Raw genomic sequence first — 21864 nt, 5'->3', positions numbered from 1 at the left:
TTTATAATGCGACATTTACTTTTTTGGTGAGTAGAATCACAAAAACTAAAAAAAAAAAAAAAAAGCCCAAGTAGGTGAAAACCATTTTATAAACAGTATGTGCAAAGCACAAAAGTGGAATAAATACACTCATCTCACATTTGTTAAACATCCACAACAGAGATAATGAGATTATAAAGGTGCTGTTGTGCTTATGAGTCTAAATAAAAATCAGCCCTTCCCTGTAATTGTACAAGTGGCTGCCTAATAAAATATTTAGCAGTGCATAACAGTATTGGTCGGTATCTGAGGGGAGCAGCAAGGACCGGAAAAAAGCAACTTAAATCACAAAAACAGGAAATGTGAGGTACAATTATGGTAGCTGAAATGTTCAAGGATGTTTCAAGTCTGCATTCTTGAGGAGCTGGAAAAATATGGAAAGGTTGAACCACTCCCCCAATACAGCTGCTAATGTAATGTCATAGAGCAAGGCACTTAACCTTCAGCTATTCCAGTAAAAACAAAAGCTGCTCAGTAGTTGTCACGGGTAATTCTAGGTTCTAAATGTTGCCCAAAAAGGCTAAAAATAATACGATTAATCATAAAAGATTTATATTGCACATCATCATGCCCCAACCAATCCTCCACTGGTGACAAGCCCCTCTCGCATTTTGAAGTATTCAATTGCTCAATATGATATTTTTAGGCTGTCGGTTTCCTAGGCTTCTCCACACAGGGTTACTGTCTCACACATGTTCACAGTGTCAGGCACAGTCACTGGAGTTTCCTCCACCTTCAAAGACAACATCATACAGCCTAGTCATCTTTTAGTTATTCATATTAAATAATAGCTTCAGTCTAAATGTACATTAACGACTAACAAGAAGTGTGCACATCGGTTTTCACCTGTTGTTGTGTTCCCATGGCCTCTGCTGCACTTTCTATGATAGCACTTTCTTTGTACGTGATACTTCTGTCTGTGCTTTTCTTCATTAAAGCTTTAGAGGCCAGCTGTATGGCAGCTTCTTTCTCAGATACACCTGCAGAATGGAATAACAGAGGGGAGTCAGCAAAGAATATGTGAGGTGTCCACTGTAATATGGGAAATGGGAGTATTAAGTAAAACTTGATGGTGACATTGTGCGTTTAAGATCCAGTACTTCAGAAATTGTTATATTTTAGTGGACACAAAATTTATGTAGTGCAGTAATAAAAGGCTCCAGCAGGAGGCAATTTATTAAAGTCTATTTCTGAGTCTAAAGACTGATGGGTTTCATCTGTTTATTTTTACTCTTGTGTCTGGTTGATGTGAATGAGAGGGGACTGCAGTGTATGGTCACGGATAGCGTGTTCCCTGAATTAAAGAAGACCAGTTACACTCAGTTCAGGTCCATATTCCAAAGTTTTGAAGCTGAAATGAATCTTTATTTATGTCATGCTGGGCCTTGGCACAGCTCTTCAGTTCACTACATCACAGAAATCAGCTCATGCCCCTTCCTTAAGCTGACTTTCTTCTGATTGGCTGCTGATTGCAAACAAAAGATCTGAGCAGCAAGTGGGTAGGGCTTTCTTGCTCAGAGCCAGAGCTATGTGCCTGGGTTGACCGTCATAAATTGTATCTTTTTCCATTCTCATATATATCACTCTTACATACACGGGCCTCAGAGAAAGTTTTACCTATATTTATTACCAGCATTCGGCACTGTAACGGTAAAACGTTGTTTAAGATGGTGGATAACCTGAGGGACTGTGTCAAGGCCAGGTGTCACTAAAAAAAGCATGTGTATCATTCAAAACTATTCCACAAGAGCTCAAGAATAAAAACATTAAGCTAATGTGCCTAATAGGTCCACTCTGAAGCATCACTATGCTAACATATGCTAATTACCACTAAAGTAACCGTTACATCTACGGATCAAAGCCAGATGGCAAACACCATAGTAATTAGAACGAGGAAGTGTATGACTGCACCAAAAACAGCTGTTGAAATATTTCACTCAAAATCAGAAATGTCCACCTCAGATTAGCCAGTGTCAAAATCGGGGTGACTGAAGTCATTCTACCAACTGGGGATCCTGAATGTGTGTCCTTTATATGAATGTACAGATTTGAGCTTCAAAAGTGGTAGCTGAAAAGTCAGGGGGACTCTATAAGACTCATTCTCTGGATGTCATTCAAAGTTATCGCATTACATTTCATGCATTCTGGGGAAACAACACTGTGGTCAGATGCACAAATAAGCACAATCATGAGTTCTATGTTGTTGTTTTAGAAACAATTCTCCTTTAATATCAAGTAAAACATACTTTTATGAGATGCCTTCATGTCACTTATCCCCATTTTAATTGATCATTGGTCAGGTCATCTCTGTAATTTAGGTCATAAACAGCTCATACCAGAGCAACAAGCAGGTGTACATGCCTGACAATGACAGGTGTCTGTGGAGGCCAGGCCTGAGCAGCTTCCACACCTTCATGGTAGCAGACACCTCTTTACCTCCTGGTGGGTTATTGCTAGATGGAGATGCTTTATTGTTGTGTTTGGGAGGTGCGTCAGTCGACCCCATCCTTCGGATGGGAATCCGGCTGACGTGGGGCTGCAGCTCACACCTGGGCAGGCGACAGAGAGGTTAACATTTTCGCTATTCGTGAAAGAAAACGTCATCATGAAGAAGGGGTTTCCAGTGTGGTTTTCATTTCATTTTTCAGATCCCAGCCTTTGTTGACTGTTTTGGATTGAAATTATTACAATGCAAAAAAAACAAAAAAACAAAAAGATGGGGCTTACTTGCTAAATTTGATGGAGGAAAGGATGTGTTCAGGCCCCTGGTCTTTAGCAGTCTGTGACACATGGAGACATTACAACAACACATCATAGTCTAAGTGTATATTAATACGGGAGATCTTTTGCAACAAAGTGTTAATAATGGAAATGTGAATTTGCTCAGTGAGTGAGCCAGCAAGGTAACCTAACCTCTCTACTGGCTTCTGTGGGGGGATGAGTGATTGTAAGAGTTCGGCACCCTCTCCCTATGTGCCCAGGACGTATAGGTAGAGGCATTCTGGACCAGACCGCAGAACTGGGTCCACCAGTCTCAAAGTCCGGGCAGCTAATGCCTGTCAACCAGATGAAGACACATAAATACACAGAACAAAGAGAAGAAAGGAGAAACAAAGAGTGGAAGATGAAACACTAAGAATCTGATTTATAAAACTTAAGATTTAAGCCATTTAACATGTGCGTACATTTAAAATATCACAGTTATGCTGTCAAAAACCAAATATGTTGAAATAACCGAATGTCCTGTAATATCTCATAATCTACATTGACTCCTAACTAAGATTAAGTGGTGAGAGTTTTGGTGTTGATCTTTTCCTCGAAGTGAAAGTTGAAAAATAAAGATCACAATCAGAGTCAAAAAGAGAGCAAAAGGACCCACACTCTGTAGCTGCTTCACAAAGGGATAGTTTTTATTCCAGAGGTTAAACAGAGAGGCGCTAAAAGACAGCAGCACATTCAAGAAAGGTGACAATTGTAGAGACGTTACACGGACAAACACATAACTGTAGTCTGGTATAGAAGGTTAGCACCACATTGAAGGAAACGGCACAATTCTCATAAGGAGTATAAAGCCGAAAGACCTACTGAGAATGTGACTATGCATACAGTGTTTTCACCTAAAGCTGTGTTCGTCATTTTCAATGAAGATGTAGATGCTTTAGGGCTGAAACAACTGGGACACAGAACATCATAGTTCACAGTGAGAAAGCAGGAAAAAAACAAAACAACTACAGAACACTCCTTCGCCATTTAGCAGGGCACTGATCTAAACTGATAGATCGTAATTCCACTGAGCTGAGGCTACACTAAAACCTTTAGTACAGTAATATTAGATGAGACCACTGTCGAGTGAGCACAAGACAACCATCAGATTTCCGGGGTTTTCTGAGCTTCCTCTAACTTAGAGAGCTGAAATTTGAAGCTAATGCCGTGTTCAGACTATACGATACCAGGCTGGTCAGATCTGAGTCACATAAAGCATCGATTGGAGGTTGGGAACAAAAATGAGAGTAACGCATGCCAATAGGGTGTGATGATAGACAAAAAAAAAGCTATGTTGCGTCTGGGACAACCACGATGTGCCAACAAAAGGGCTAGCATACAAGGTAGGTGTACTATTGCATACATTACAAAACAAAAGAGAGAATGGTGTTCCAGTATAGTTAGGAAGAAGTGTGAGAAGCAGTAACATAAGATAGCCAGTGTCATAGACACTCGTTTGTTTGCTGTTCTGTTAACAATCTTTTATTGAAAATCACCTGCACCTCCAATGATATCACACTGATTGTGAAAGAAGAGATGAAGCAAGATTTTAGAACTCTTAATCAAGTAATCTGACACATCGACCACTGCGACAGACTGAAGTATCATGTAGTCTGAGCCCAGCGTGAGTATGAAGGACTGTTTCTACAAGAGCTTTTTATTTGGCTTAACAATGCTTGAATTCGCAAGATATTTATGTTGTGAGATCACTGCAACTTAGGCAAGTCACACTGAATATGAACGATAGATGAAGAAGAAGGATATATACCCTATAAGATCACAATAGGAGCAGGACCTTCAAAACCTACTGCTTACAACAAAGCAAGGCACAGCTTAACTACAATGTGTAACAGCACTGGATCAGACAGTAGCTACAGTGAGCAAAGGCCAGATATTCTGAAAGCTATTTTGACCCCTCAATGATCTGGTTTGTTTGCTCCTTCTAAAAAAGAAGAAAAAATAAATAAATAAATAATAATTCACTTCTGCATGTTCAGTGCAACTAAAACGGCCGGTCCTAAAACACAGACCATCATCAAGTACTTGGATAACAGCACGCAAAAAACGAATTACAGACAACTTACTATTATTCCACAATAGATGAGTAAAATCTTAGACAACATGGTAGCTTCTCATGGCTGCTTACCACAAGATATATGAACTCTAACCGTCGACAGCCTACTACACACCCGCCACGTTCGATTTACACAAGGAACATGTCTATCTGCTTGAACAAATTAGGATAAATATTGTCTTCATCAGTTTAAGGAAACATATAATACACAAACAAACAAAAACTCTTCACCATATTTACACCTAACCCAGTGTTAAGAGTCATATTAGAAAAACGATAAACACCTGCCAGTCAAACTGGTTGTAAGCTAAACTAATTCTTCTCATATAATACTACTTGCTGTCAAACAGCCCCACAAAGCAACCGTAGTTATTCCAAAGCAGCTACAAGATTGCAAAATCCATAATGGGGTCTCCACACAGGAAGTGAGTACCACTGACATGGTGACCAAAGTCAACGATAACCAGCGACCACAGGTGGGATAACCACTGGCGATGAAAAGTGGGCGGGTTCAGAAATAAACTTTTCTCGACTCTGAGACGCGAAATTGTAGCAATCACCAATGAGAGGGAAGGATGTCGTTTACTGACGTATGAGAGGATGGGAAACGCCAACGAATGAGCCACAAAGCATTTCCTGTGTGGATGCCTCTTAAGGACTTAACAATGAGGGCACACAGTTTCTGGCAGTAGGCTATCCTGTGATCATAAGGTCATGACCAATGTTGGTCTGACACTGGAATGATGCAGGTTTTTGTTTTTATTTATTTATTTATTTATTTTTAATGGTATTTAGATAATGAATCACTGACTTGTGTCCAAAAATCTAAAAGCAAACCTTTAAATCTCACCTTGAATCATAAGAAATCAAAAAAAGCTATTTAAATGTTTAGTCTTAAATGACAGTATAATGTGATCGACTTGTGACATCGTTTTACAAATCAACATTAAAGCGAAACCCAAAGACAACAGAACAGATCAGAGGGTGCTTTGGAAGGATTTTACAGAAAATAAAGTCTGACTATGTTCAGTCTATAAAAATATGTCTCAAAGTCAAATAAAACCAATTAATAATTCAAAAATTAAAAGCATCACAACAGCAACTGTGCGAATAAAGAAGAAAATCTCCCGGCTACTTTCAAATGGTGAGCACAGTAATGTGGTAATTAGCTTTAGCTTATTACTTGTATACACAAAAAGCTTCGTCTGGATGTAATCCATATTATAATATTATGATGTCTATGGATAACATCTACTGTGTGCTCTGAACGTCTTTTAGGACAGCAGATATTAGGTACCCAAGCAAATATCCCCATTTACTAACCAGTCTGCTATGTTCATCAAAGAGCCAGAGGACAGTGCGGCAACCAGCACTTGATTCAAGGTCAGTGAGAAAAAGCATTTCAGTCATTGCTGAGATCTGAGGAACACATTCGCTCGCAAGTGAAAGTGTTATTTACCTTAAGGTGCTAAAACTGTAGACATGTAATTACTGTGCAGAAAGAAAAAAATATGCTAGCACCAGTGATGTTTTGCAGGCACGCACACACACTTTGACCTACATGGACTACCAGGCAGGTTTCCGAAAAAACAATCTCACTCAATCATCTCGCACAAGCACATGCGCCCAGCGTTTCGTGGTTTAAGTCAGATTCAGTCCGGGGTGGGCCCAGTTGGACTGCTGGCGGCCGGTGGTAAGCTCTGAAGGAGCAGGGGACTCAGTTTGGAGAGCAGCCCAGGGCGGGGCAGGGCTTGCAGGGATGGGAGCAAGGTGGAGAGGCTGGGGGGCTGGAGGGAGTACAGACCTGTCATACTGACGGAGGCCGGGAGGGGACAGGAGCCTGCTGCACACACTGAGGAAGATGAGGAGGACGAGGAAGAAGGGGGTGAGAGTGGGGGGCGGGCGGGTGTGTGGCTGTTGCTGGGAGACCGGAGGATGGAGCGGTGGTGATGGGGGGGGCGTCTCTTCTCCTGGGGCTTAGTGTCTACAGAGAGGGAGACACATACACCTGCTCAGAGACGTGCAGGGACCGTAGGGATACACAAAGTGGCTGAAACTACCCTGCATGCACGGAGACCAAAGTCATCACAGGTAACGCAAAGTAAATGCAATAAAACTCATTAAAGCAAACTGAAATTCTCCAATTCTTTTGGTACACAGGGTTTCTGCCAGGAAAGGGAAAAGGAAGACAATCACTATATCTTCTTTCACACTTCCAGCATGAAGAGAAAGTAAAAAGCATGTATGCATATACAAGCTGGAGAACACCAAAACATATTGAACTCTATTGAAATGAAGTGATGAAGGATATATCGTACAATGATTAGTGGACAGAAGTGGATGAATATGAGCAGAATAAGTAAAACAGAATAAAGTCATAACATTTGCTGGGTTCTTTAATGCCCTTTAATAAACTCTCATGATGTGAGAATGTAATCAACCGTTGATGTGAGGGAAAGTAGTTTAAACGTGTTAGGACACTAGAGTCTAATGTTAGCTGGCATGATGCTAGCATGAAGATAATGAAATTAGATTATGAAATACTAAATGTAAAAACTTTTAATGGTCAAATATTATTTGAAACAGATACTCGTAATTTTAAAATGTAATTAACTTATAATTGTTATACTGTTTATCTGATGCCTGTATCTGCCAACTTTACTTTCATATTCTTCTATCTGAAACGACAGGAAACCGGTTAAAAAGATTTTTTTTTCTGTCTTTGATGATTGCTGCACCCAACCATGTAGCAGAATACAGGCATTGTGAGGAGCCAAAAAAGTAGTGACACTTATCACGTCCAATATGGCGGACAGCTTGAAATGCCCATGATGTCATGTGCAAACCCTTTATACACTGGTGGAAACCCTGGTACATGTGTTACTGAGACTGGGATGTGTGTCCATGTTAGAATACTACGGAGCCCCTCTGATGACATGGTCCAAAAAATAAATAAATTGTGGCCACAAAATACTACTTCGTGGGCACGAAATGGGTATAACGTGCCCACGAAATACTTATTTGTGCCCATGAAATACTATTTCGAGAGCAAGAAATAGGTATAACGTGCGCACAAAATGCTAATTTGTGGGCACGAAACACTTGACCGATAACCGTGATCCTTCCCAGGCCCTTGCAGTTGGTTGACAATAAAATCTATCCCAGCGTCCAGGTCGTACTTACGTCTGTAAAGCAACTCTCAATATCCTGTTTAAATGTCTCTCCGTATGGTTCCTTGCATTACCAGGTTTTTCAAAATGCATATGTAGCTCATTCCCAGCCTAAAATAAAACTCAATCATACTGTCTCTGTCCATGCTGTATAGGTTTAGCCTACTCTTATGCTTATGTCTCCACGCAGCTGTCCAGGAATTGTATCAATATGATGTGCGCACGTTATCTATTTCGTTGCCACGTTATACCCAATTCGTGCCCACAAATTAGCATTTCGTGCACACGTTATACCAATTTCGAGGGCACGAAGTAGTATTTTGTGGCCACAATTTATTTATTTTTTGGACCATGTCATCAGAGGGGCTCCGTAGAATACTGTATTATCCATACTGTACAAAATTTAGAGGTTTTAAACCAAAGTTCACATTTAAAAAAGTAAACTTAAATGTCATGTTGAGATTTTTCTTTAGGGTAAGAACACAACAGCAGGAAGAGGGGTCATGCAAAGGTCATGCGGGGGTAATGTGGGGGATGTTACAGGTCGTTAACATCCAGGACACCAAGCTAATCCCAAACCTGTGGCCAGTTTCACGTCACGCGCAGCAAACCAGAAGGTAACATTCACGCAGACAATAACACATCAGCCAGTAATGAGACTTTCTGAACAGCTCCAACAGCAACGAACAAGAGGTTGAAGAAAAGGAAAGAGACGAAAATGAGAAAGAGAGAGACCACAAGAGAGAATTTGTGATACTGAGGGAGAGAGTGGAGCAGAGGACCACTAAACGAGATGTGACTTAAGAAAAAACAAAAAATATAGGCAGCCGGAGCACAGGCAGATAGTTGGGAGTTCAACCTACCCCTGACTGGCCCGAGTGTTTTGTTGCCACCGCGTCCGTTGTGCTGTGTGTGAGTTCGGGGTGGGGGGCACCCAAAAGTAAAACTCGGGGAATTGTGCATCTTCGGCGAGGGTGTCTGGCTGCTGCTACTTTGGCTGTTGCAGCGGACGCGGCTGAGGGTGTTCTCCGATGCAGATCCAGACAAACAGCTAGTAGGAAAATGAAGAAATCACACAAATCCATGACCCAGCTGTTATCTTTGGACAAACTAAAGGCATCTAAGTTAAAAAAATGTGTGGGAACTCACTTGTTAAAGCTCTTTGGTGGTGACACCTTGCTGCCATTGTGGTGTATTCGTGGAGGAGGGTTGGCATGGATGTGTGTGTTCAGTCCTTTGGTGTTGCGGACGTACTTGAGGATCCAGGCTCGGAGATTTGTCAGGCAGGTGTGCTCAGAAAGCACCAGACGCGGCCAAGGGTTACACTCTGCCATGTCCAGGGCAGAGATCGCCACAGCACGCCCCACCTGATGGCATCACCCAAATTTACTTCAGAACTGATATAGATAGGTGTACTTTGCCAAATTGCCAAATTTCTTTAATGCGTCAGGGTAGGTGTTCAGTACTGTCTTTAGCCACATCTCATTTCTTTGTATTTTGCTAGAAAAATGGGAAACAGGTGCAGTGATTTATTAAAATGTGCAAACATACAGGGTGGGCCATTTATATGGATACACCGTAATAAAATGGGAATGGTTGGTGATATTAAAGTCCTGTTTGTGGCACATTAGTATATGTGAGGGGGAAAACTCCTCAAGATGGGTGGTGACCATGGTGGCCATTTAGAAGTCGGCCATCTTGGATACAACTTTTGTTTTTTCAATAGGAAGAGGGCCATGTGACACATCAAACTTATTGGTAATGTCACAAGAAAAACAATGGTGTGCTTGGTTTCAACGTAACTTTATTCTTTCATGAGTTATTTAGAAGTTTCTCTTTGTTCACAGCCATTGACATGTCGAAGAGGTTAACACGTGAGGAGCGGATCGAAATCGTGTTGATATCTGGTGAACGCAGTAACCGGGTCATTGCAGCAGATTTCAATGCAAGACACCCTACGAGACCACCCATCTCCCATGCTACAGTTAGCAAACTGCTTGCTAAGTTTCGTGAAACTGGTTCAGTGTTGGATTTGCCAAAATGTGGACGCAAGAAAACTGTCACTAATGAAGAAACATCAGTGGCTGTCCTAGCTTCATTCAGCAAGAGCCCACAGCGTAGCACTCGCCGCATGTCACTGGAGAGTGGCATTAGTCGAACATCCCTTCGGCGGATATTAGCTACTCACAAATGGCACCCTTACAAACTCCAGCTACTGCAGCATCTCAACGAGGATGACCCAGATCGGAGCACAGAATTTACAGAATGGGCAAAACAAAAATTGGAACAGGACCCTCAGTTCACGCAGAAGATTTTGTTCAGTGATGAGGCAAACTTTTATGTGAATGGTGAAGTTAACAAACAAAACCACCGCTATTGGTCTGACACTAACCCACATTGGATGGCTCCTCCAAGACTGTTGGAACAACAAAAGTGATGGTTTGGTGTGGTATATGGGGTACAACGATAGTGGGTCCATTCTTCATCAATGGAAACCTCAAGGCCACTGGATATTTGAAGTTGCTACATGATGATGTGTTTCCCTCTTTATGCACTGAAGCTGGCACGTTCCCTGAGTTTTTCCAGCAAGATGGTGCACCACCACATTATGGGTGCCAGGTCCGAGCATTCCTAGATGAACAGTTTCCTGGAAAGTGGATTGGTCGCCGTGGGCCAGTTGAATGGCCCCAAAGGTCTCCGATCTGACCCCTTAGACTTTTATCTTTGGGGTCATCTGAAGGCAATTGTCTATGGTGTGAAGATACGAGATGTGCAGCACCTGAAACTACGGATACTGGATGCCTGTGCTGGCATTTCTCCCTGCGGTGTTGCTATCAGTGTGTGAAGAGTGGGAGAAGAGGGTTGCATTGACAATCCAACACAATGGGCAGCACATTGAACACATTTTATAAGTGGTCAGAAACTTGTAAATAACTCATGAAAGAATAAAGTTACGTTGAAACCAAGCACACCATTGTTTTTCTTGTGACATTACCAATAAGTTTGATGTGTCACATGGCCCTCTTCCTATTGAAAAAACAAAAGTTGTATCCAAGATAGCCGACTTCTAAATGGCCACCATGGTCACCACCCATCTTGAGGAGTTTTCCCCCTCACATATGCTAATGTGCCACAAACAGGACTTTAATATCACCAACCATTCCCATTTTATTACGGTGTATCCATATAAATGGCCCACCCTGTACATCCGGGTTCTGGGGAGGCCAGTCAATGACTGATAGTGTTCCACTGTGTTTTTCTGTCCAAGTATGTTTTTCCTACACTTTCCAGATGGTATTGCATGGTGAATCCAAACCACAACAGAGCCTTCACCATGTTTTCAACCAGCTGTAGACACTCAAATTTGGATTCATCACCTGATGCCTGACCTGGTGCCACTGATTTTCAGTCCAGTTCTTGTGTAATTTGGCATACCTCAGCCTTTTCTGCCCATTTCCCTCTTATAATAAAGGTTTCTTGAAAGCTCCTTCCACCAAGACCGTTTATGATGAGGTTTCATAGGACAGGGACCAGATGTATCTCTCAGGTCCTGTGTCAGGCCTTTAATGAATTTTTTTTCCTATTTCTTAAGGACATGACTTTGAGATAGTGTTCATCTTCTTCAGATTTTTAGGCCTGACACTTTTCTTCTTTCCTCACTTGTTCAGCTTCCTCAAAGGACTCAATGCACACCATGCTGAGATATGCCAAGTTTCCATTAATAGCTCTCTGGGCATCACCTTGTTTTTGGAAAAATATAATTTTATGCCTGTCAAACTGTGTTATCTTTGGCATTTTTCATAAATTCAATTAATAATATTGAAATAAATGATGTGTTTTTGCAAAAGTCTTCTAGAAACAAGGTGCCCAAAGTTATTATAAATGGCCAAAGAATTTTAATTTGGTTCTTAGAGAAGTTGTCTGCTACGTGTAGACAAAATACTAATCCATCCCTTGAGCTTCATGCCATTTCTATGCTTGAACGAGTCATAGGTCAGTATTAACAAACTAAAACATTCCGCTGAAAATGTTCAGGTGCAGGACTGGACTAAAAAGACGAGAAAGACCTTTGGAAAGCCCACAGAACTGTAGCTCAGTATCACTTAAAAAAAAAAAAAAAAAAAAGTTGGCTGCTTGGAAGAAATCAGGGGTGGCTCAAGACTTGACTGTACTGTATGGACACTATTTCAAACTTGTTCAAGACAGCACAAGAAAGTGACAGTACAGGTACAAAGATGTTTCAAAGACCAAAGTAATGCAGTGTTCTCATAGATTTAGGTTCTATTTGTTGGAGGAGGAGGGCCGGTGCATACAAGTGCTTTATCGGTCATTAGCAACATAGTTTCTCTTTCGAAATATTTGATTTCCCAAATACTTGGTGACAGTAACTAAGTAATATAATCTGCTCTCTACTGAGTCTTTCATCCTGCCGAATAACTCTAACTCCATTGTCTTGATGTGAAGGTAACCTTGTTTTGCTCTGTAGCCTCAGTGAGCTCGTCACACATGTGTCTTAACTGGTCCACATATGCTGCAGGCTGTGGTTGGTGTGTGCTTTCAAAATAAGAGCAAGTAGGCCTTGTCTTTGCGATGTTGCTCTCACTGATCAATGAAAAAATGAAAATAGAAAATTCTAATGTGAGGTGACGAAGTATGTTTGAAGGGATACACTTGGACATACCTCCCAAGTAAAGTCTATGGGTGGGAAATAAGTCAAAGAGTAGTGGAACAAATGACTTTCTATGGAGAGTAACTTTATTAGTAATGGCCACAACACTTGTTATAATATTATATTATATTATATTACATTATATTATTTGTATTTGTGTGTTACAGATGTACTTCCTACCTGTTCAAATATTTCTGGAGTGTATTTTGGAGGGAAGGATGGAGGTGGAGGGGGGGTAGCTCGTCCGTTGTCATGGCAGGCAGGTGGGATTGTATTCATGGTTTTTCCTGTGTTATAGTTGCACTCCAGAGTGTAACTGGTTGGTAGCCAGTTGCAGAAGCAAGATAAAATATAAAATTAAACACAAAAGCATGACTGTGTTTCTGAGGCTTTTTGCAACTTAATTTGTACTGGGCCCACAAAATCTGCACTTGGTCATTATGGCTAATTCAGAATGACTACATAAACTTCCTACACTGAACACAGACTGCAGTAATGTCATAAATCTAATGTCTGACCTGTGAAGCAGCCCTATTGCCTTGTGAATGGCAACCCGACCGCTGCCTTCTTTAGATTGGCCGTCTCTCTTGTCTCGTGCGTACATGTTTTTCTCAGAGAAGTTACAGCCCAGAAAATCAAAGTGGGCAGAATTCACAGCGATCAGCCTCGGATACAGCATGTTCTCGACCTGCAACAAGAAGTTCACAGACACACGTGACAGAAAGTATTACAAATCAAATGTAAATCTAAATAAAATAAAAAAATTAAATGAAAGAAACCTACTGCTAGTAAAAAACAAATTTGAACCCTATTTGACAATTTTAGTAATGGATAAAATGCATTCATTATTACCTGCTGGCTCTCATCAGGAAGGCTATTTCCATACATGAAACACCCACGTTTAGACGCGTGCCCATGCAAGTCGACATAATATGCCACACCCCCCTCCTGTGGTGGCACCGACTCCTGTTCCTCCACCTGTGGTACTGCTAAATCTTCAGCACCTGGAACTACAGTCTCTGTGGAGCTCGATGAGCTGTTCTGATCTCCCTTCCCCGCCTCTGAGGTAGCCCAGGCGTTTTCTTCCATCATCATGGGGACCTCTGGCTGCGCAGGATTTGCATCTTTCTCTGCATTCCGTTGGTTTAAGGTGACTTCGAGGGCAGTGAGGGGAGGTGCTTCATGCTGATTTGCAGGTTTTGTGTTAGCAGCTGGGGGCTCTGTATGGGTGGGGCCGTTAGAATGAGTGCTTGGCTGTGTTTTCTGCAAGCGGTTGTGTGTGTGGTGGTAGAGCAACAGTGTTTTGGCTGCATAGATGGACGGGTGTAACTCGGGGCTGGGGTTCAAGTATTGTCTATTCAGGTTCACACCCCTGGAATCCGTCCTTTAAAAAAAGAGAAAGTAAAGAACCTTTTAATTATCGACAAGCCTAAACCCGGCAGACAGTCTTTTGTACACTTCACCTCTGCTACATTTAATATGTGAGCTGTTTTATACTTTATTGCATGGTGATGTTTAGATTAAGTAAAATTGTACAGAGGAACACAGGTCTGGGAATCAAAAGAAGAGGCAGCATACCCTAACATGCCAAGAAAGCAGCGGCACCATTTACTGACACCTCAGTGCATCATTCTCTGAACACAGGGACATCTGGTAGAAAGGTCACCACATCTCACCTCTGCTGGCTCTTCTAACCTCCTTATGACTAGTAGTAGTGATGAGCCTAAACTAAACTCAGCTGCAGTCGACTTTCCCTTCCAATTTGATTTCCAGAATGTTATCATTTGTACCAAATGCAGTTTCCATAACCAGAGTAGAGCCAGGGTTTCCATCACTGTATTTTAAATTGTCACATCTTGAAAGATATTGCTTTTTTATTTATTTAACACAAGCCATTTATCGTCTGTACACAATACTTAAACATAAAACACCTCAAAACTGAAAAAAGTTAAAATATTAAAGAAGAACCAGGCTAAAACCAGATTATGACTTAATGACATTTTACCTATACGGCAGATTGGCTCTCTGTCTTCCTGTGTCCACTAGGTCTACCATGATTTGGTGCTCTCTCATTGGTGTAGTCTAAATATTTGCTGGGAATCTGAAATAAACTCTCCAGTGTCTCTTATTCTCTCACCCCCTGTGTCAGCACAGCAGTAAGGAAAATTGGAACCTACATATCTTCACAGTGTTACAGCAGATAGCAGGTGGGCAGCTTTCCATTAACTGAGTGCAAATGCGCATGCACAATTTGCATGTAAGTTCTGAGTAGGTCGTAGTCACTGGGCTTTTTTTCCCCGGGTAATAACTGCATAGGGCTTAAAGAAACCTAATTTTTCCAGCTGGATTTCTTGGTTTCTCCTAAAACGAGGAGGTTCATTGGCCACACGCGTGCATAAATTAGTTCTTATATAAGTTTTAAATGTATGCACATGTTAGCAGAGACATTCAGTTGATACTGACAATGAATGTTGTGAAGGCAAAGTAAGAGGAAGATATGCACATAGTAATACAAAAACTAATGGTCATTGTAAAAATTCAGACACATTTGCACTGTAGCATCAGGTGCCATATCCCCATTGGGTGCCTGGTCTTCAGACAAACTTTCTATTCAAATCAAAATTTAATTAGGAAGCCAAAAAACAAAGATATTGAACACACACAGAATGCTTATTTTTAATAGGATATATCCATTGTATTTGCAGCACATATGGGTCTACAGTTGTAAGACTTCCTATGCAGAAACACATAGCTAATCATCTTATACTAGCAACTGTTAACTGCTGTGTCGGCTTTTAACAGGCTCAACATCAAACCGACTTGCTTTGTGACAATAATGACAGAACAATGTAGCACGACAATACATTATAACACGTTTCCAGACTATAATTGTGGTGCACAGTCACACACAACTCACATTATTATTGAGAGGAAACGCTCTCATGTCTCATTTAAGGATGTGGATGTATATGAATGTGAAACTCTTACCTGTAGTGTCCACGGACAACCCCGTCTGGGTTCAGCATTGGGATGAGCTTGAACACAAACATGTTGCGCAGCGCGTGTGCACGCGGGTCGTCTCGTCTCAGGATGAAGTTGAGGAAACCGTTGAACACAAAGGATGAGGGAGTCTCCCCAGGGTGCACCCGACTGCTGAGAAAAAACACCTGGGAACACACACAGACACGCAAATGCCAAGAGTGAACGTTCCTGTTTTAGCTGTTATTAATGTCACAATAAGCTCAGAGTCTTATAAATCATCATTAAAGGTCCCAATCTACAAAACACTGGAAGTGATTCACAGCCATGCGGCAACTGGAGATCACAGAAAGTCAAGGACATTCAGACTTTATGAATACCAATAATTGATATTCATACTGGTAGTAAATACGTTAGGGGTTTACCTCGGCAGCCAAAACCTGGAATTTCTGCAAGTGAACAGTCTTCAGCTTGAAAGTAATGCACGATGAGCAACTCACTTCCAGTGTGGATGCAGCTTAACAAAAAGCCAGTTAAGTTTACACTGATATGATCATTTCTTTACTTGTGGTAAAACAGTCCTTTCTGAGGTGGGAAAATTGCTGCTGACCATCCACGTTATTACATTTAGCATCTACGTTAGCAGCATGCTATAACTCGCTGCATCACACTCACCGAGGAAGAAACAAGCAGCTAAGGGTTGATTATGTGCGAATGTACTAGTTTACTCTTTTCTTCACGGGGGGAGGCTAACTGCTCGGAGGCGGTCTAGTTGCCAGGTTTTTGAAGAACGTGTATTAAGACTTTGCTTCACAGATCATACTTTACACACGGGAATGTATTAAAAAAAAAAATCTCGTAATGGTCTAAAACTAATTTTCATGATAGGGGTCTTTACAGAATAGTTATTGTTGTGTTTTTGTGTTTGATTAAATGATACCCTTTTGCCAGGGAAGCGGTGTGGTCTTGGAGTGTTGGTGTCAGGAAACAGCTTAGGCAGACGGGCTTCCCGTTCATCCTGCATCCCGCTGCAGTTGGTCACAGTGAGAAGGTCCACCCTATTGCCATCTAGAGAGTGGCACAGCAACTCCCTATGATAATACACAGTGCCTGGAGTACTAGCAGTGGGAGCAGTGAAGGAAAGAGTTTAAGGAAAAAAATGTTAGAGAACTGTACACATTTAAGGTACTTTGACAAAGAAAATATTCAAGATTTGTGTGTCATTTGTGCACTTTACCTGCTCAGACTGAGCTGAGCAGCACTGGGGTAGCTCTGATCCAACTGCTGCAGCATCTCCTGGCACTCTGTGTAAGAGAATGGGTAGCAGAAGGAGAAATAGGTGGTAGCCCCTCTCACCTCCAATAGCCGGTGAGTGAATGAAAGGATGAACTGGTTATCTACAATCTGAAAAGCAGCAGAAGAAAAGAAGAATGATATTTATAGATGGATAATAATAGCCTGACAGGCAGTACTCTGCCTCACAGAGTCCTGTTGCCCACATCCTCTCTCTGACAGGCTCAGAGAGCGAATATCTACCTCAGATGTTGGTCTGTCTCGTATCCTTTCCCAGCGGGTTTTGCCCGGTAAAGTGCGTACGAGAGGAGCCATGCCTTGGCTGTAGAGCTTCCTCTGATTGTTCATGTTCATCACATTGATCTTCAGTAACTTCCCAGGTGCTGCCCCCTTCACACTGAAGTAAAACCATGATCTGAAAAACCACAACATGATACGGGATACTTTAAGTCATCTAATGTGGTAAAGTTGGTGTGGCACGAAAAATTTAATTTTGGTTACCTGTTTCCGTTCTCGTGCTCTGTGCCGGCACAGTCTGGCTGCGTCCACACATTGAACTCATAATCAGGGGTGAGGCTTGACCCAGAGGAGGAGCTTCCACTAGAAGGTGTGTCAGAAGAAGGGCTGGAGTTGCCTTTCTCCACCTTCTCCACACGTGCCAGGTTCCCTGAGTCAAACTTGGAGCTAAACACAATATTCCCAAAGCGAGCCTCCATGGCTCTGAACTCTGGCCTCTTTCACTTTTCTTTTCTATGAAGTGCCCGTCAGAAGTCTGACACAGATCACCTGTCATGAAATTAGGAAAACAAAAATATGTTAACACTGGGCAAAAACATAAAAGGGAAAGGAGGTATAACCGGCTACAACAGGGGTTTTATGTATATAGAGCCAAAAACACACATGGTGCAGTCTAACACTGTAAACGCATATTAGCACTGTGGTTCCAATGAAAAGTTATTTCTCAGAAACACAATAAACAACGAATTTCATACAGATGTAATATACCATAATGCTAGTTTTTGATTGTAAGACTAAACAGCGACATCCCGAGGCCATCACAGAAACTACAACCATGGCCACAACCAACAATATAAAATATTTTCTACAATTACAAGCTTTATTTGTGTAGCCATTCGCTGTACACTGGTTGCTCGACTGCTTCCTTATCGTTAACAAAAACGCGAGTGAAAGTCTGTCCAAGATGAAATAACGTTTCAGTGTATCAACAACAAGCAATAACAACAACAGCTGAGCGAGAAATCGAGGGCAGCGTAAAAAGGGGGAGTGAACTAACGGCTGCAAGCATTACAGTCGGTTCATAAAAAGATTTCACATGATTTACGGCAAATTAGCAACCGCTAGCTAAAATCGATTACACAGCTAATAGCCAGTGTTCTACCTTTAATGTTCCACACAGCTAGCGTACCTTTCTAAGCTACGGAGGCTAACTTAGCAACGGAACTAGCAGTCATTGCTCTGAAGGAACAATCTGTTTTTTAAAAATTCTTCTGCGTCTTTGGTCCACATACACCCTCGACCCCTAATCTGCACCAGCGTCTTTATGTGAAAATATAAAATGTCAATTTTACCAGGCTATTTTCGATCGATGTCCATTTTTGTTTCACCGTCCTTCTCAACCCTCAATTCAAAGCTCCGTATGCTGCGTTCAGGGTTCTCTGGAGAACTGAGACTGCCTGGAAATTTCCTTGCCTAACAAATTGCAGGATGTATTTTATTTCCACTGTGGCGAAAAGGTTGTTTCTTTAAAGTTTTAAAGTAATTCTGTGCATTTGGTCTGCTTATTACAGTGGACATGCAAAAATGTAATCAAAATATAATTAGATGTATCCAAAAAAACCAGTAATTAAAGTTACCAACTTTGCTGTTATTTTCCTTATGAAACAGCGCAATAAGGAAACTTAACCTTAATGTAGGCTTACTTTATTTAAAGGTCTCTAGCATTATTTGGCTGTAGCATTGCAGTAACATTATGCACCCAGAATAGCTCAAACCTGAAAGGCCTGTTCTACAAAGCAGACCTGGGGTTAATGGTCACCATATCCTCCTCGCCTCATCCTTTACCAAATTTGACACGTTAAATGTGGTTCTTTCTATTAAAGGAAAAGCTACAAAAAGTCTGAATAGTGCTTATTAAATCTTTATAAGATAGAGACTGATCGGAAAACTTCAACATTTTGCTGCACATGTTGAAAAATCTCAGCTTCCTTAGGAAACAAAACCTGTTAATCACCTTTTTTGTATATAGCCTCTATGTCGATCTTCCAGTTCAGCCTGCTGTTGTTGTGGACAACCAGCTACTAGTACTTCTCTATCACATCAACATCCTGTCCCAGGATAGACATGGGTCATGTACAGTAGCTGTCCTCTGATGCTGTCTTCCCATCACCATCTCTCTGGTATTATTTGCATTCAGAAGCCAGACAAGTGTTTAGCACAGATCCTCAGAACTTGGAATGATGCCATCAGAGCTTCCTAACTCCTAACTCAGGCCAGAATTCGCAGTCTATCAGGGCTGCATGGCAGTGGGTGGGGTATGTGAGTTGGGTGGAAAAAGGGTGGAAGATCCAGTAAAGGGCTACGGAGTAAAGCTGCCGAAGAAACTCTTCAACTCATTTACTCTGTCCAGGCTGCCAAGTGGTTGTCTGTCTGTCACCTTAAAGTCAGTGATTTTCTATTCCAAACATTCTTCATGCGGGTCTGCTTGAGTTTGGCCTCCAGCTTCCGTCTGTGGGACCCATCACATTTCCCCAGCTTTACCCTCTAGGTTGTGCTACACCCTCGTCTTCCTCATTCTCCACACCTGAAGCTTTTCTTCTTTTTATTAAGCAGTTCCTACATGTTAGCCTGAGACATCTGTAAAAAAGGTTGCATTTCATTATTTACTATGTTTTGAACAAGTTAATGAGAACCAAAAATACTCCGTATACATTCTCTCTCCAGAGTAGTAATACTGGCATCAATTCACTGCAAATCTAGCAGTTAATTGTTAATGACTTCACTGCAATTTTCACACCTGCAAAACCATCCAGTGGGCCAGATTAAACCATTTGGTTGTCTGGTTGTGGCCCACAGTTGTTCAAAATAACTCCTTTGTCACGTAATTTGTAACTTTGTCTGGCAGATGGAACACCTTAAGTGGAGAGATATCAGTTAATGAACTGATTGGAGGATTAAACTTGTCTGACCTCATTTCAACCTGAAAAAAGTGTTTTTTCTTGCCACGTGTGGGCAGCAGAAGCAAACTATAAGCATTAAAATCATCATTTTTAATTTAGCAATGTTAGCAATCAGTTGAAATCAGAAGAAATGGCATCAACTGAGTTCAGTTCAGGTTTATTTAGATAGCCTCAAGGTGCTTTATGATGTGAGGTAAAGAAAACATCAACAGCACTTTGCCTCTTCTTAACTCCCAGTATTCAGGGAGTTCTATACAAATCACAAATGTATATATATACAAATATAAAATCTACTTATGTACATGTCATTATCTGTAAATAACATCAAAGTGAAATGCTCAATTTCACAAGGATCATATATATACACATTACATATGGTCTGTGAAAAGCTGATGTTCATTCCTAATCTGCAGTAATCTCATCTGCAATCTTACTGTTTACATCCTCCAGAACTACATATGTTTGTGTATAATGTATACATAATGTAGGTATATGCATGTATAAGCCCATATATTTTCACAGACACACAAATACACATTTTAGTATATTAATTGGTTATTTAAATATTTTTGCACCACGTGAGGGAGTATAGGTGTAATTTCGTTACGCTTGAATAATGACAATAAAGACTTGAATCTTTAACAGTGGGAAGGAAAAAGCTCCGGCAAAACTCGGCCCACGGAAGGAGAGCCATCTGTCATGACCGGCTGGGGGTGAGTGGAAAGAGAAAAGAAAAAAAATAGAGCAAGAGTATGGGGTAAAGTTTTGAGTCTAATACTAAAACCAGAGAGTGTGTTTGTCTCCTGAATCCAGACTGGAAGCTGGTTTCATATGAGTGGAGCCTGATAGCAGAAATCCCTTTCAGATATTCTCTTTAATACATGATGGGGTCTAATTAGGATTTTGTAGGTAAAGAGAAGGAATTTTAAATTTAATTTTGGATTTAACAGGGAACAAATGGAGAGAAGTCAATATAGGAGAAATATGTCTTTCTTGTCCCTGTCAGAGCTCTCTCACTGTGGTGTTTTGTACTACCTGGAGGCTTTGGGGGCTTTTTAGAGCAACCTTATAATAATGAAGCACAATAACAAACAATTATTTAATTATTGTAAACAAAAGAGACTTATTGCATAAGTGATAATTGTATCAGCTTTATTAAACATAGTTAAACACTTAATGACATTCAAAACAATGAGCTTCGTTTGAAATAAAGTAATATTTTAATGTAATACCACAGGTAATGGACAAATATTTTTGTTATGTTTAAATATCGAATTAAAATATTTTATATTGAGACAAAACTAATACCCAGTTACTCTGACTGCGCCGATATAAATTTAAAGTGGACATGATCTACACATATTAATTCTAATTGCACAGCTCGGCACAGCTGACCTGGACACCCAACCATCATTGCTAACAAGTGGATCTTCCCGTTTCAGTGACAGTGACAGTCTAGCCTTTATCATTTATTTTTTTAACAAAAAAAAACATATATATATATATATATATATATATATATATATATATATATATATATATATATATATATATATATATATATACATATTGTTGCAGCCAGGGGTAATAAAAAGTGACTCTCTTAGGCTGTTTTATTTTTAACAGCCTTGTTTTCCACTCAGTAACTGGTTCTGTTATTAGTTCGCTAACATAAACTAA

General features: G+C 40.8%; 1 protein-coding gene across 2 annotated transcripts; it reads right to left on the bottom strand.

The window, feature by feature from the left end:
- Positions 1–71: 71 nt before the first annotated feature.
- On the bottom strand, positions 72–18654 carry agbl5 (ATP/GTP binding protein-like 5). 2 transcript variants are annotated; one of them, XM_031755094.2, is made up of 17 exons: positions 18577–18654; positions 17489–17773; positions 17231–17402; positions 16932–17098; positions 16635–16812; positions 15704–15882; positions 13568–14099; positions 13234–13403; positions 12896–13031; positions 9196–9413; positions 8910–9097; positions 6681–6860; positions 2953–3095; positions 2767–2819; positions 2401–2588; positions 886–1019; positions 72–772 (listed from the first exon to the last, which is right to left on the bottom strand). In XM_031755094.2, exons 2-17 carry the CDS (start codon positions 17701–17703, stop codon positions 698–700), a joined length of 2928 nt encoding a protein of 975 aa, XP_031610954.1. In that variant the 5' UTR covers positions 17704–17773; positions 18577–18654; the 3' UTR covers positions 72–697. The 2 variants fall into 2 exon arrangements, with proteins under 2 accessions (XP_031610954.1, XP_031610955.1); XM_031755095.2 differs by lacking the exon at positions 6681–6860.
- Positions 18655–21864: the final 3210 nt, after the last annotated feature.

This window comes from Oreochromis aureus, linkage group 15 (assembly GCF_013358895.1).
Source record: "Oreochromis aureus strain Israel breed Guangdong linkage group 15, ZZ_aureus, whole genome shotgun sequence".
Lineage (NCBI taxonomy): Eukaryota > Metazoa > Chordata > Actinopteri > Cichliformes > Cichlidae > Oreochromis > Oreochromis aureus.
Note: the sequence above shows the minus strand (reverse complement) of the source record. Positions and strands in the feature narration are given on the sequence as shown.